This window comes from Aspergillus brasiliensis (genome assembly GCF_001889945.1).
Source record: "Aspergillus brasiliensis CBS 101740 unplaced genomic scaffold ASPBRscaffold_7, whole genome shotgun sequence".
Lineage (NCBI taxonomy): Eukaryota > Fungi > Ascomycota > Eurotiomycetes > Eurotiales > Aspergillaceae > Aspergillus > Aspergillus brasiliensis.
Window position 1 is genome coordinate 931,214 of NW_027137448.1, and position 13,150 is coordinate 944,363.

General features: G+C 54.0%; 3 protein-coding genes across 3 annotated transcripts; 2 read left to right on the forward strand and 1 right to left on the reverse strand.

Annotated features, from left to right (window-relative positions):
* Nucleotides 1-928: 928 nt before the first annotated feature.
* On the forward strand, nucleotides 929-2,856 carry ASPBRDRAFT_126741 (high affinity methionine permease; the record flags this gene model as incomplete). Its single annotated transcript, XM_067617894.1, has 5 exons — nucleotides 929-1,031; nucleotides 1,108-1,339; nucleotides 1,405-1,855; nucleotides 1,921-2,185; nucleotides 2,252-2,856. The coding sequence occupies 5 exons, from the start codon at nucleotides 929-931 to the stop codon at nucleotides 2,854-2,856; spliced, it is 1,656 nt and encodes a 551-aa protein (XP_067478376.1).
* A 1,420-nt stretch (nucleotides 2,857-4,276) lies between these two features.
* ASPBRDRAFT_55767 (M1 family metallopeptidase) lies at nucleotides 4,277-7,078 on the forward strand (the record flags this gene model as incomplete). The annotated part of the gene is made up of 3 exons (XM_067627440.1): nucleotides 4,277-4,428; nucleotides 4,508-6,878; nucleotides 6,956-7,078. The coding sequence occupies 3 exons, from the start codon at nucleotides 4,277-4,279 to the stop codon at nucleotides 7,076-7,078; spliced, it is 2,646 nt and encodes an 881-aa protein (XP_067478377.1).
* Nucleotides 7,079-7,440: 362 nt separating this feature from the next.
* On the reverse strand, nucleotides 7,441-13,014 carry prp28 (mRNA splicing protein PRP28; the record flags this gene model as incomplete). Its single annotated transcript, XM_067627441.1, has 7 exons — nucleotides 7,441-7,603; nucleotides 7,701-9,679; nucleotides 9,754-10,045; nucleotides 10,598-11,962; nucleotides 12,482-12,585; nucleotides 12,648-12,863; nucleotides 12,946-13,014. The coding sequence occupies 7 exons, from the start codon at nucleotides 13,012-13,014 to the stop codon at nucleotides 7,441-7,443; spliced, it is 4,188 nt and encodes a 1,395-aa protein (XP_067478378.1).
* Nucleotides 13,015-13,150: the final 136 nt, after the last annotated feature.

Genomic DNA, 13,150 nt, shown 5'->3' on the forward strand with positions numbered 1-13,150 from the left:
TGCTGCGAATTTAGAGCTCGACCCACGGCGGCGGCATTGGCTCTGGAACTCGGGCTGACCTTAACTTTACCTAACTTAAACGTGCAAGATCCAGGCCCAAATTGCGTGATTGATTTTAATGTGTCATAGGAACTGCTCGAATGGCGCTGAACGGTTCGCCGTTCTTGGGAGGAAGTGGAGAGCTTCCCTCGTTCGGGTTCCGCTCCGACGCCCAGAAGCAGCTGCAGTGATTTTTTTTTTCTCTGTACCAAGATTATTTCCCTTTTTGCCGCCACGTCCACGGATCCCGACGAAATTGACTCGATGTCGGTCATGCCCGTGCTTCATCTCATGTCTCAGTCGCTGTCGTGATCTTTCACCCGGAGCTTGTCATATTTTTCCTTTTGGAGTCTTTCTTTCTTCCTTCCTTCTCTTCCTGTTTTTTTCTAACCTCTAGACTTCATTTGATTTTCTAGAACGTTTTCTTTTCACTTGGTTGGGGGACTCGGCCGTGATCTATACTTGGAAGGGAGTATGACATCCGTGCCCTAACATCATCTTGCCTTCACCTTTTTTTTTCAATTTCCTCTTACATTAAATTCTTTTTTTTTTTTTTCACTTCTTTTTCGCCTCTTCTTCTCCATCGCCGAGACACGCTCCTTTTACCAGTTGCTGTCCGGTTTTTACAGGGGACCCTAGCAACCTTCTGGCTAGTCTTGGCCATCCGTGTCCATACGTATCGCCAGCAGACCCTGCTCCCTCCGGATTGCATCACATTTAGTCGCAGCACATCATCGCGTCTTACGGTCTTTGCCTCCGCTGATAGCCGCTCCCTCGTGCGCTTCCTGACTATATAGTCCTGGACACGATCATCTTCTGGTCTTCCCGCCTGTCATCATCTGTGGACTCCAGGGTCTTTAAGTTTTCAAACAAACGCGAAACTTTCACCATGACGGACCCAGTCGTGGAATCTGCGTATCAAAAGGGCATCCTGCCCGACGCCAAGGCCGTCGAAGAAGGCCCTCGTCGTACCGATGGTGTATCCGGCTTGTGTATGTGTGACTGTTCCATCTTCCTTTAGGTTTCCTTCTGTGATGAAGAATTTCGCCCTGACTGATTCGAAACCAGATGAAGGAAATGTCTTCGAGGCTACCCCAGATGACCGTCGCCAGATCGGTGTCATCAGTGCCTCTTTTTTGATCTTCAACCGTGTCATCGGAACTGGTATCTTCGCGACCCCGAGTACTATCCTGTCTTTGTCGGGCAGTGTTGGTTTGTCCTTGATCATGTGGGTCATTGGTACTTTGATCGCTATGGCTGGTACTGCTGTCTATTTGGAATGGGGTACTGCTATTCCCAAGTATGTTTCATCTCTTCCTTTATGATGCATGGTAGGTGGAATCTTGGGCTAACAATCTTGTATAGGAACGGTGGAGAGAAGAACTACCTCGAATACGTCTTCAAGAAGCCCAAGTTCCTGATGACGGCCATGTACGCGGCCTATGCAGTCCTGCTGGGTTGGGCGGCCAGTAACAGTGTCGTCTTTGGCGAGTATATCCTGAACGCGGCGGACATCGAAGTCGATCGCTGGAACCAGCGTGGTATTGGTTTGGCCTGTATCACGGCTGCCTTCCTCATCCATTCCTTCGCGGTCAAGTGGGGTCTCATGCTTCAGAACTTCTTGGGTGTGGTCAAGCTGGTCATCATCCTCTTCGTCATCGTCGCGGGATGGGTGGCTCTTGGTGGTCATATGAAGATCGATCCTCCTCACAACTTCACCAACGCCTTCGAAGGTACCACTGACACTGGCTATGGTATTGTCATGGCGTTGTACAATGTCATCTGGTCTTTCATCGGGTACTCGAATGCCAACTACGTAAGTTGCAGTGCTTGTGTTACGTCTGTGCCCTGTGTGATAGGTTGCTAATATTTGTGGTGCAGGCCTTGAGCGAGACGAAGAACCCTACTCGTACCCTGAAGATCGCGGCCCCCATTGCCATCATCTCCGTCGGTATCATGTACATGCTGTGCAACATCGCATACTTTGCCGCGGTCCCCAAGGAACAGTTCCTGTCCTCCGGCCAGACTGTCGCCGCTGCGTTCTTCGGCAACATGTTCGGTGCGCGCGCCGAAAAGGTGATGTCGGTCTTTGTGGCCTTGTCTGCCTTTGGTAACGTTCTGTCGGTCATCTTCTCGCAAGGACGAAGTATGTAGATACCATCCCCTTCTTCCTACTGTGAATCATTGAGCAAAGCTAATGGTACAATCACAGTCGTCCAAGCTCTCGGTCGCGAAGGAGTCCTCCCCCTGTCGAAGATCTGGGCCAGCAACCGGCCGTTCAACTCGCCCGCCGCTGGCCTCTTCGAGCACTGGGTAGTCTCCGTGATCATCATGTTGGCTCCCCCTCCCGGCGATGCCTACAACTTCCTCGTGAACCTCATCTCGTACCCGCTGTCCATCGTCAACGTCTTCGTGTCCGGCGGTCTCATCTACATCTACCTGACCAAGGAGAAGAACTTCCCGGACTGGTCCCCGGGTATTCGGGCCACTCTCCCCGTCACTGCCTTCTTCTGCCTGTCCAACATGTACCTGGTGGTGGCCCCCTACGTGCCCCCCAGCGCGGGACAGAGCGTCTACAACAGCCTGCCTTACTACCTGCACTGTGTGGTGGCGCTTGGTATCTTCGCGCTCGGTGCTATCTATTATCTCTTCTGGGCGGTGCTGCTGCCTCGCTTTGGTCGCTATATCCTGGTTAAGGAATCCGTGGTGGATGCTGATGGCTGGTCCAGAAGTGTCTTTACCAGGATGTCGATTGAGCAGGCTGAGGCTTTGCAGCATCAGGAGCAGCATCAGCACCAGGGACAGCACGAGTTCTGATTATCCTCTTATAGTGGATGAGGCATTGCTCTTTGTCTACTGATTATGACGCAACGATTCAACATCAATGCCGCTATTGTGGCATAATTCATAATGTTTACACATATTATTTCTCTACACATATGGGTTGCATGGGTGCGGAGTTTTGTTTATTTTGCTGGAGGAAAAAGGGAATGATTACTATCAGGGATGGAATGGGTTTCTTTCATAGACTTATTGTCTTTTTTATTTCCGAGATACCTCTTGTGTTGTTTTACTACTAGATTTACCTGCGCCTTTCAACAATCAACGACATATTGCTGAATTACTGCTCCTGAAGATGAAATTATCCTGAGCATAGAAATATAGAAATGTGCCATTATAGACTATGACTATAAGATAGATATAAATCTGTATGTCCCAGCCCTCTATGGAAGCCCATTCACCGGAAAGAAAAACACCCAAATAGATGCAATTCTATTCATGAACCCCTCAAACTGGCTGGTGAACCGTCTGGCAAGTTCATTACTTACTCCCGGAAGGAGCAGCTCGACAGCCAACTGCCAGATAGAGAAATTATCTACCCCTGAAATTATTCACGGGCAAATCTGACAACCGGCTGTATGGAGAAGAACTTGCGTGAAAGAATGTAATATGTATGGAGAAAAAGAAGAAGAGGAAAGGAAAAGGGAAGCAGAAATGGGAGAAAAGATGGCTGACAAGACATGTGATGCGGAGAAACCCTGTCCCGATTAGCCCTTAATGGAACCCAAAATAGGAAAGGTTGATGACCAGGGGGAGCTGATTGCCTGATTTAGAAGGCAGAGGAGTCTTAGCTGAAGAGTTGGTCAGATGACTGATTATTGTTAGTCATGAAAGATTACCGCCTACCGGATTCAGACGGACGACCGACGGAATTCCCGCGGCAAAAAAAGGGAACTTTTCTTTCCCTTCAAAGATTGGATGGGATGGATTTGTTGATGGATTGATTGAAGGGAGAAGATTCTCATTGTATCAGTAATTCTTGGTGTCATTGTCGTGTTTTTATTTGTCTGATATTCTTCTGTACCTTTTTTTGAGCTGCTTATCTGGGTGGGGATACTTGTTACTCACACATACACTTTCTCTCTCCGTCAGAAATCATTCACTCATGCGTCGGTTTCCCTCCTCCGCACGGCTGCCGCTGGGTCTCAGCAGCAGCAACAGCAGCAGAACCACTCGAACTGCTCCCCTCCGCTTCCACCGACTCTCTGCTCTTCCCCGCCCTTCTTCTTCTACTTCTACTTCTATCTCTACTTCCCCCGCTGCCTCTTTCTCTACTGCTACTACTCCCTCCTCTCTTCTCACCTCTTCTTCTTCTTCTGTTCCTTCTCTCCATCGCTCTTCTCTTCGTCGTGCTCCCCTCTCTCAAGCTTCCAAACGTTACTGTTCTTATCGCAGGATGTGTGGTGCTCGACGCGGAGAAGTGACGGGCTCGACCAACGTCCCCGGTGGTCGTGAGGTCTTGCCCACCAACGTCAAGCCTCTTCACTATGACTTGACCCTCGAACCTAACTTTGCCAACTTCTCCTACGACGGTACCGTCGTCATTGAGTATGTCCATGTTATCATTGTTATGAGCTACTTACCCCGCCATACTGGGTGCAGAAGCTAATGCCCCCCGGAATTCTAGTCTCGACGTCGCAGAAGACACCACCTCCATCTCCCTCAACTCCAACGAGATCAAGATTCACAATGCCGTCGTCTCCTCCCAAGGCGCCGTCGTGGCCGCCAACCCCGAGATCAGCCTGAACCAGGAACAGCAGGTTGCGACCATCAAGTTCGCCGACACCATCCCCGCCGGTTCCTCCGCCCAGCTGAAGCTGACCTTCACTGGTGAGCTCAACGACAACATGGCCGGTTTCTACCGCTCCTCCTACAAGGCCGCCGATGGTCAGACCAAGTACATTGCCACCACCCAGATGGAGCCTACGGATGCCCGCCGCGCCTTCCCCTGCTTCGACGAGCCCGCCTTGAAGGCCAAGTTCACCGTGACCCTGGTGGCCGACAAGAGCATGACATGTCTGAGCAACATGGATGTCGCCACAGAGACCGAGGTTGCGGGCGGCAAGAAGGCTGTCAAGTTCAACACCTCCCCCGTCATGTCGACTTACCTGCTCGCCTTCATTGTTGGTCACCTCAACTACATCGAGACGAAAGCTTTCCGCGTCCCCATCCGCGTCTATGCGACTCCGGACCAGGATATTGAGCACGGTCGCTTCTCGCTGGACCTGGCTGCCCGCACCCTGGCCTTCTACGAGAAGGCGTTCGATAACGAATTCCCCCTGCCCAAGATGGACATGGTCGCCGTGCCCGACTTCAGCGCTGGTGCCATGGAGAACTGGGGTCTGATCACCTACCGTGTTGTGGACGTGCTGTTGGATGAGAAGACCAGCGGTGCCGCCCGCAAGGAGCGTATCGCTGAGACCGTCCAGCACGAGCTGGCCCACCAGTGGTTCGGTAACTTGGTCACCATGGACTTCTGGGATGGCCTCTGGCTCAACGAGGGCTTCGCCACCTGGATGTCCTGGTACTCTTGCAACAGCTTCTTCCCCGAGTGGAAGGTCTGGCAGACGTATGTCATCGACACCCTGCAGGGTGCCCTGTCCCTGGATTCGCTGCGCAGCTCTCACCCCATTGAGGTGCCCGTGAAGCGGGCCGACGAGATCAACCAGATCTTCGATGCCATCTCCTACTCCAAGGGATCGTCCGTCCTGCGCATGATCTCCAAGTACATGGGTGAGGATGTCTTCATCCAGGGTGTGCGCGACTACATCAAGAAGCACGCCTACGGAAACACCCAGACGGGTGATCTGTGGGCCGCCCTGGCTAACGCCAGTGGAAAGCCCGTGGAAGAGGTCATGGACATCTGGACCAAGAAAGTCGGTTTCCCCGTGGTGACCGTTTCGGAGAACCCCAGCAACTCCACCATCAAGCTGAAGCAGAACCGTTTCCTGCGCACGGGTGATGTCCGTCCCGACGAGGACACCACGCTCTACCCCGTGATGCTGGGCCTGCGCACCAAGAACGGCATCGATGAGGACACCATGCTGACCGAGCGCGAGGGCGAGTTCAAGGTGCCCGACCTCGACTTCTTCAAGCTCAACGCGGATCACTCTGCCATCTACCGCACCTCGTACACCCCGGAGCGTCTGACCAAGCTGGGTGAGGCGGCCAAGAGCGGACTTTTGACCGTCGAGGACCGCGCCGGTATGATTGCCGATGCTGGTGCCTTGGCCGCGTCCGGCTTCCAGAGCACCTCCGGCCTGCTGTCGCTTCTGAAGGGCTTCGACAGCGAGTCCGAGTTCATCGTGTGGAACGAGATTCTGACTCGTGTGGGCTCTCTGCGGGCTGCTTGGCTGTTCGAGGATGCTTCCATCCGAGACGCCTTGAAGGCCTTCCAGCGCTCTCTGGTCAGCCACAAGGCGCACGAGCTCGGATGGGAGTTCTCGGAGAAGGACGGCCACATCCTGCAGCAGTTCAAGGCTCTCATGTTCGGCAGTGCCGGTATGGCCGAGGACCCCGTCGTCGTCAAGGCCGCTCAGGACATGTTCCAGCGGTTCGCCGCCGGCGACGAGAACGCCATCCACCCCAACATCCGCGGCAGTGTGTTCAGCATTGTGCTGAAGAACGGCAGTGAGAAGGAGTACAACGTCGTCCTCGACCGCTTCCGCAACGCCCCCACTTCCGATGAGAAGACGACGGCCCTGCGCTGCCTGGGTGCGGCTGAAGACCCCGCGCTGATCCAGCGCACTCTGGACCTGGCCAGCAGCGACGAGGTCAAGAACCAGGATATCTACATGCCCCTGGGTGGTCTCCGCAGCCACCCCGCGGGTATTGAGGCTCGCTGGACCTGGTTGAAGAACAACTGGGATGCCATCTACAAGCGTCTGCCTCCGTCTCTCGGTATGCTGGGTACGGTTGTGCAGCTCAGCACAGCCAGCTTCTGCACGGAGGAGCAGCTGAAGGATGTGCAGAACTTTTTCCAGAGCAAGGATACTAAGGTAGGCCATCCCCTCTTTCCCTTTCGTGTTTTCCCTACTTGTTCAGGTCGGATTTGCTAACACTGGTTTCTGTTCAGGGCTTCGACCGTGCAGTTGAGCAGAGTCTCGACTCGGTCCGTGCCAAGGTCAACTGGGTCAAGCGTGACCGGGCGGACGTGGAGTCGTGGCTCAAGGCCAACAGCTACAACGGTAAGCTGTAAGCCATCACCTTACTTGCATGACATACTTCGAAATTTATGGCGAAGGCCAATTGAAATGAGAATATAAATGAGACTCAAACCGACTATGCTTCGGGGTGTGTATAATTAGAACAGAGAGGAAGGAAAAAAAAAAGGATAGAAAAATAAGAACTTCGCATCTCAATCATTTCATTGTCTGGAAGATTGTATTGTATTGTATGATTCGCTGGTAAGATAAGGGTAAATAGTATGATACATACGCCGTGTCCATATCGGCATTAATGCAGTGTGGAAAGCAATTCCTTCTCTTCATATGGTGATATGATATAGGTTCTATTCTATACCACCTTGCCCGCAGACAACTAGCTAGGCAGGAACGTAAACTACCACCCCACCTTCCCACCACCACCACCACCACCTCCCTCGTCATTATTCTTCTTCGAAGAGAATCCCCTCGTCGGCTTCGACTGCGCGGCCTCGTGTTTGCGGAGGTCCTCGGGAACACGAGAGATGGGTGACTTGATAAGCATTTGTTTGAGGTCGTACCTGAATGCACTGTTAGTATCCACATCATAATAAAACAATGCCAAGGGCATAAGAAATAGGACAAAGGGAGAGAGGGGGGGAGGGGATTAGAACATACATAACATCAGCATCCTCATTACCCAAGAAGGTAATAGCCACACCACTCTTACCGGCACGACCGGTACGACCAATACGATGGGTATAACTCTCAATACTCGTGGCCATGTTGAAGTTCACGACGAGACTAACATCCGGAACATCGATACCACGACCCGCCAGATCCGTAGCCACCAGGACATCAGTGGATCCATTCCTAACGGATGCCAGGGCGGCTTCACGCTGATCTTGCGTTTTACTACCATGTAATGTAACAGAGGAGAAGCCCCACTGTTTGATTTCGCGAGCGATAGCATCGCAGTTGCGCTTGATGTTGACGAAGACGATGATCGGGGGGCGGAATTCTCCGGAGGAAAGGATATCTCCCAGACGTTTCTTGCGCTTGTCTTCGCCGGCGATCATTTCCACGCGCTGCTCGACGGTGTCGACGGCTTCGCCGGCGGAGCCGATGGTGACGATGGCTGGGCGGCGGAGGTATTTGCGGGCGATGCGTTCGACGGCGGTGGGCATGGTTGCGGTGTACATCATTGTTTGGCGGTACCGGTGCTGGTCTTGGTTGATGTGGCGGGACATGGCGAGGGGGTTTTCAGCGGCTTCGGAGTCGGGTTTCTCGTTGGAGACGGGGAGGGCGTCGAGGATTTTGTTGACGGGTTCTTCGAACCCGAGGTCGATCATGCGGTCTGCTTCGTCCATGATTACGTAGCAGCATTGGCTGAGGACGAGAATTCGGCGCTCGATGCAGTCGACGAGACGACCTGGGGTGGCGATGATGATTTCAGCGCCGTCGCGCAGGCTGTAGGCTTGTTCTTCGAGGGAGTGACCTCCGACTATACTGACGACGTTGAAACCGAGGGGGCCGGTGAATTTCTTAGCTTCGATTTCGATCTGTTGTGCCAGTTCGCGGGTCGGGGCGAGGACGATGGCGTAGGGGCCGTCGTTCTTGCGCCATTCGAATTCGTCGATGCGCGGGAGCTCGGCGATGTAGCAGAGGAGGGGGAGGAGGAAGGCGGCGGTTTTACCGGAACCGGTGACGGCCACACCGATCAGGTCGCGGTTTTGCATGGCGATGGGAATGGCGGCGCGCTGGATGGGCGTGGGCTCTTTGTAGCCGACGCGGTTGATGAGCTCCATGAGGCGCTTGGGCAGGTTGGACTCGTCCCAGGAGCGCATGGGGTTGGGGACGCTGCCGCCCTTGGTGCTGATGTTGAAGTCCTCCTTGAAGATACGCCAGTCGCGCTCGCGCATGTGCTCGAGCTTCTTCTCGCTCCAGTGCTTGTCGAGCTGGTTGCGTGTGCTTTCCTCTCTGCGACGGCGCTCCATCTCGAGGATTTCTCTAGCGCGGATGCTTCCTGCTTCGCGGTCGCGGTCTTCCAGGGCGCGGGCGTACTTGTGAGCGACGGAGTCTGCGACATCGTCGCCGAAGCCAGCGAGACGGCCACGGCCGAAGAAATTGGCTTCGTGCCGGTGCTGGTATAGCGGGTTGTAATCGCCACTGGTGTCTTCTTCGGCGTTCCACTCGAAGTTGAATTTCCGGTCCGTCGTCCTCTTGCGTTTCTTCTTGGCGGAGAAGTTCGACGTTTGGTCTGCACCCATGTATCTTTGTTTCACTAGGGCTGCTCGAGCCGCGGCCTCATCCTCGTCCACGAGCCGGCTGTCGCCCTTTCCGCTTGTCAGACCGAACGACATGGATTTCGGAGGTGGCGGCGGCGCGAGGTCGTAGTTCTTATTATGGGATTGTGAGTGGCGCATGGCTGCCGGAGCAGTCGGCGCAGCGTCTGAGTTGCGCATGGCTCGAGGACCAGTAGGAATGGATCTCGCATCGCCATTAGGGCCTTCGGAGCTGACCGAGGGCGAGTGCGTAGCACTTCTGTCGGTGCCATTAGAGGCATGCTCGGATTTTAATCTGCGGGTTGCTGCGACTTCTTGAGCCCGTTTTTCCAGCGCGATCTTCTCTCGTTCCTTCTTGGATAAGAATTTTGGCTGTATAAGGAAAGGTGAGATGTTAGCTATCTGAGCTTGTAGAAATCCTCGGAGTCGTGTAGAGCCAAACGTACCTTAGCCGCTGCAGCATCGGCTTCTCGCTTCTTCCGTACAAGCTCCTCCACACTCAGCGGCGTAGGTGCCGGTCGTTTCGTGCCCCATCCGACCTTCTTCTTTTTGGGCTCAATCTCCGGCGGCGGCGCAGGTGGAAGATCTTCCGGCGGTGGAGGAGGCGCGGACGTGTCTGGCGGAGGCGGAGGGAGGGCGGAATCCTCTGGAGGTGGGGGCGGGGGAGTAGGAGGGCGTTCGATGGGCTCCGGAGGAGGCATGGGAGGGTGCGCCTCCGATGAACCGTTGGTCATGATACTATCCATGGCGACAGGAGAGGATGAAGCATGAGATGGATTGCAGCTCGGCGCAGAACTACTTGGTTTGTTCTCCCGCGGCCTGGACACTTTCTACGGTGGGGAGCAGCGGCCATGTGCGCAGTATGCATTCACGTGATTACAGATAAGGCTACTCTATGTCCTAGTGATATTACAGCATAACGAGTCTCTTCTATTGAGGTAACTGTGAAATCACACATGCATGGAATGGAAAGCTACCTACGCATTAGAATACACGGGGACTGTGTCCAAACTCATAAGGTCCACCCAACCGTATCCCTCGGATCGGGAAGAGCAGTCGAGAACCTGGCTCTCTGCACGCGGCAGATGCCGTCTCGCCTTTCGCTCAACACGCCAGTCGCTGAAAGCTGCACACACATCAGAAGAGAAATTATTGTTCTACATATCAGCAAGCCTTTCACAAGCTATGAGCGGGAAAGAGTACCATCCTCTTTGCGAGGAGTCAGATTGGGGTTGGGCGTTTCCGCACCAACCGGATTCAGCAGCTTTCTTTACTTCCTATCAGACTTACATGCCACCGTTGACCGGTGTCTGCTGATAGTACGCATAAGGGTTAGCTTGCGGGGGTGTCGGGACCACAACTTCCGCTACAGGCGTCGCCGAAGGAACCGGCTGAGCTGGGGGCAGCTGCACCGCTTCCGCCGCCTTCATCTTCGACACGGATGCAGGACCGTGCACTTCACGGTCCAGGGTCATGTACTCCTTTGCAGCATCCTTGGTGCCACGTTCAAGGAGATAGACCATGTAGATTTGCACCAGCTCGCGCACCACGTCGGCCGGAAGGGTACTCTTGGACCGAATGTCCTCGATGACCTGCTTGATGCGCTCATACTGGACGTTCTCCGTGTCTGCACTCGTGGGCTGGTCGAGCTCGAAGTTCAGGTAGCTAGTCCAGAACGGCCGGCTGTCCATGTAGTACTGCTGGTTCTTTTGGAAGACTTGACGGGCATCCTCGGGGGAGCCCTTGATCTTCCACAACAGACGAGCCCATTCTGCAACCAGTGCCGCCTTCGTAGCCAGGTCTGACTGTGGCGAATCTAACTGGCTCTTGTACACTTCGATGGCAGCCTCAAGTCCGCCATGACGGCGAGACATGTTGGCCAGAGACACTATCGTTTCGACGTGGTTGGGCAGGTTGATGAGAATGGCGTCGTGGATCTCCTTGGCAACATCCACACGGCCACTCATCTCTTCAAAGTAGGCATACTGAAGACGGGTGGCTGGGTTGGCAATCGGCACGTACAAGCAGCTGGCACGCTGGTAGATGTTGCGCACTTCTTCTTCCTTGCCAGGTTGACCGGCCATCCACCTAGCGTAACGTTGCCAGAACTCATCGTAATGAGCGCACGTCACCAAGCATCTCTCGTACAAGAATTGGGTTCGCACATAAGAGCCCTCGGATTCTTCGAAATCGAGGTACTTCTTCCAGTTGTTCAGCTGGCCCTCATCGAGTTCGGTAACGTGGAAGTACGGCCGCTTGATCTCCGACTCATATGTCCAACGTTTCGTAGTCTCAGTTTGGGTCTTGGAGAAGATCTCCAAATGGTAGCTGTCTACGCGTAACCGCAGATCCCGTTCGATCTCTGCCTCTGCCTTTGCGCCGGAAGCCACATGCCCGGCAGCAGCATCAAGCTCCGCACGGAACTGGGTCAAAGTCTCGGGAGACGCCAACTCCACCACAGGGCGGGTCTGAGCCAACTGCCTGTACCTCTCGAAATACCGAGCGTACTGATGCATGGGAATGTGAATCACCCGGCCTAGGATAGCAAAAATCTTATCGAAAGCTTCCAGGCGCTCCTCGAACTCGATGTACTTGTCCCAGAAAGGGTGAGCCAGGAAGTCCAGCCCAACGCTGGTTGCGCCGCGCTCGAAGAGCCTGTGAACAAGCGAAGGTCAGTAACGGAGCGGATACACCACCATTAGAACAACACTCTGGGGAGATGGGGGGATGGAAGGGGGAAAAGAAGGGGAGTGACAAGGATAGCAAACATGAGCAGTCAGATTCCCAATGAGTGCGAGCCCAAACAATTGAACGACTAGGATGGTCAAACTGTGGATGAAACTTATGTTCCCCTGTCTGCTTCGAGCGCAGAATAGGTGCCACCCGAACACAAGTCCTGTTGTCTAGTGTCCGTGCAGGGGAGGTGCTTGGCTTGAAATCAACTGTAAAGGTTTCTTGAAAGGGGATAGAGAGAGAGCAAACAGCCTGGAGAAGCCATGGGTGAGAAGTAAACTCCAGTAGAGTCCGGGTAAGGTGAAATCTCACCCGTCAGCGAGGGGGGCTGGTGCAAATGAACATTTGCATCACGCGGGTCCGACATCACAACCATGTCCGTGCTGCGTTGGTAACGGTTACGTGGGGGAAGGGAAAGGAAAGCAGCTCTACTATACTTACTCTCGGATCACATCAGCGTCATGGGACGTCTCTGCTTTGAAGGAGCAGTAGTTGGTCCACAGGTCGACCGAGGGCGAAATGCTAGCGATACCGCGTTCATATACCTGTCAAAGCATCAGCAATCTCGATCCACTTCAGCCAGATCCTAAGTCAGGCCTAAGCATACCATGTCCGCAGCCTCGGTGCCGGTGATGGAAAACTCCAGGTCGGCATATTTCTTCCAGTAACCGAACAACAGCGGGAATTTGGCCAAGAAGCGGTCGTAAACAGTGCGCACGGTGGTGATAGCTTGGGGGTTGGAGTTGCGGTTGATTCCGCCTTCCAGCGCTTCGCCAGCGCGAACCAGTTTCTCCCAGGTTTCGAAGTTATCCGGGTCATCGAGCTGTACGACAACGTCTAGGTTAGCACATGTGATGCAGCATTCCCCGCCGACCGAGGAGACAATAAATGGGATCGCATCATACCAGCTCAGTCTCAAGCTTCTTCAACTCCGCATTCTCCTCCTCAGAACCTCCATAGTTGTAGTCCGCCATGATGGCAGTTGGTGTGGTCGGGGTCAAAAGCGCAGTGACAGAATCGTCCGCGACAAGGGGTGGGAGAGAGCACGGGTCGCTGTTTAGGGAAGGGAAAGGATCGGGAGTAATCCAGCGACCAAGATAAAAGGAGGAG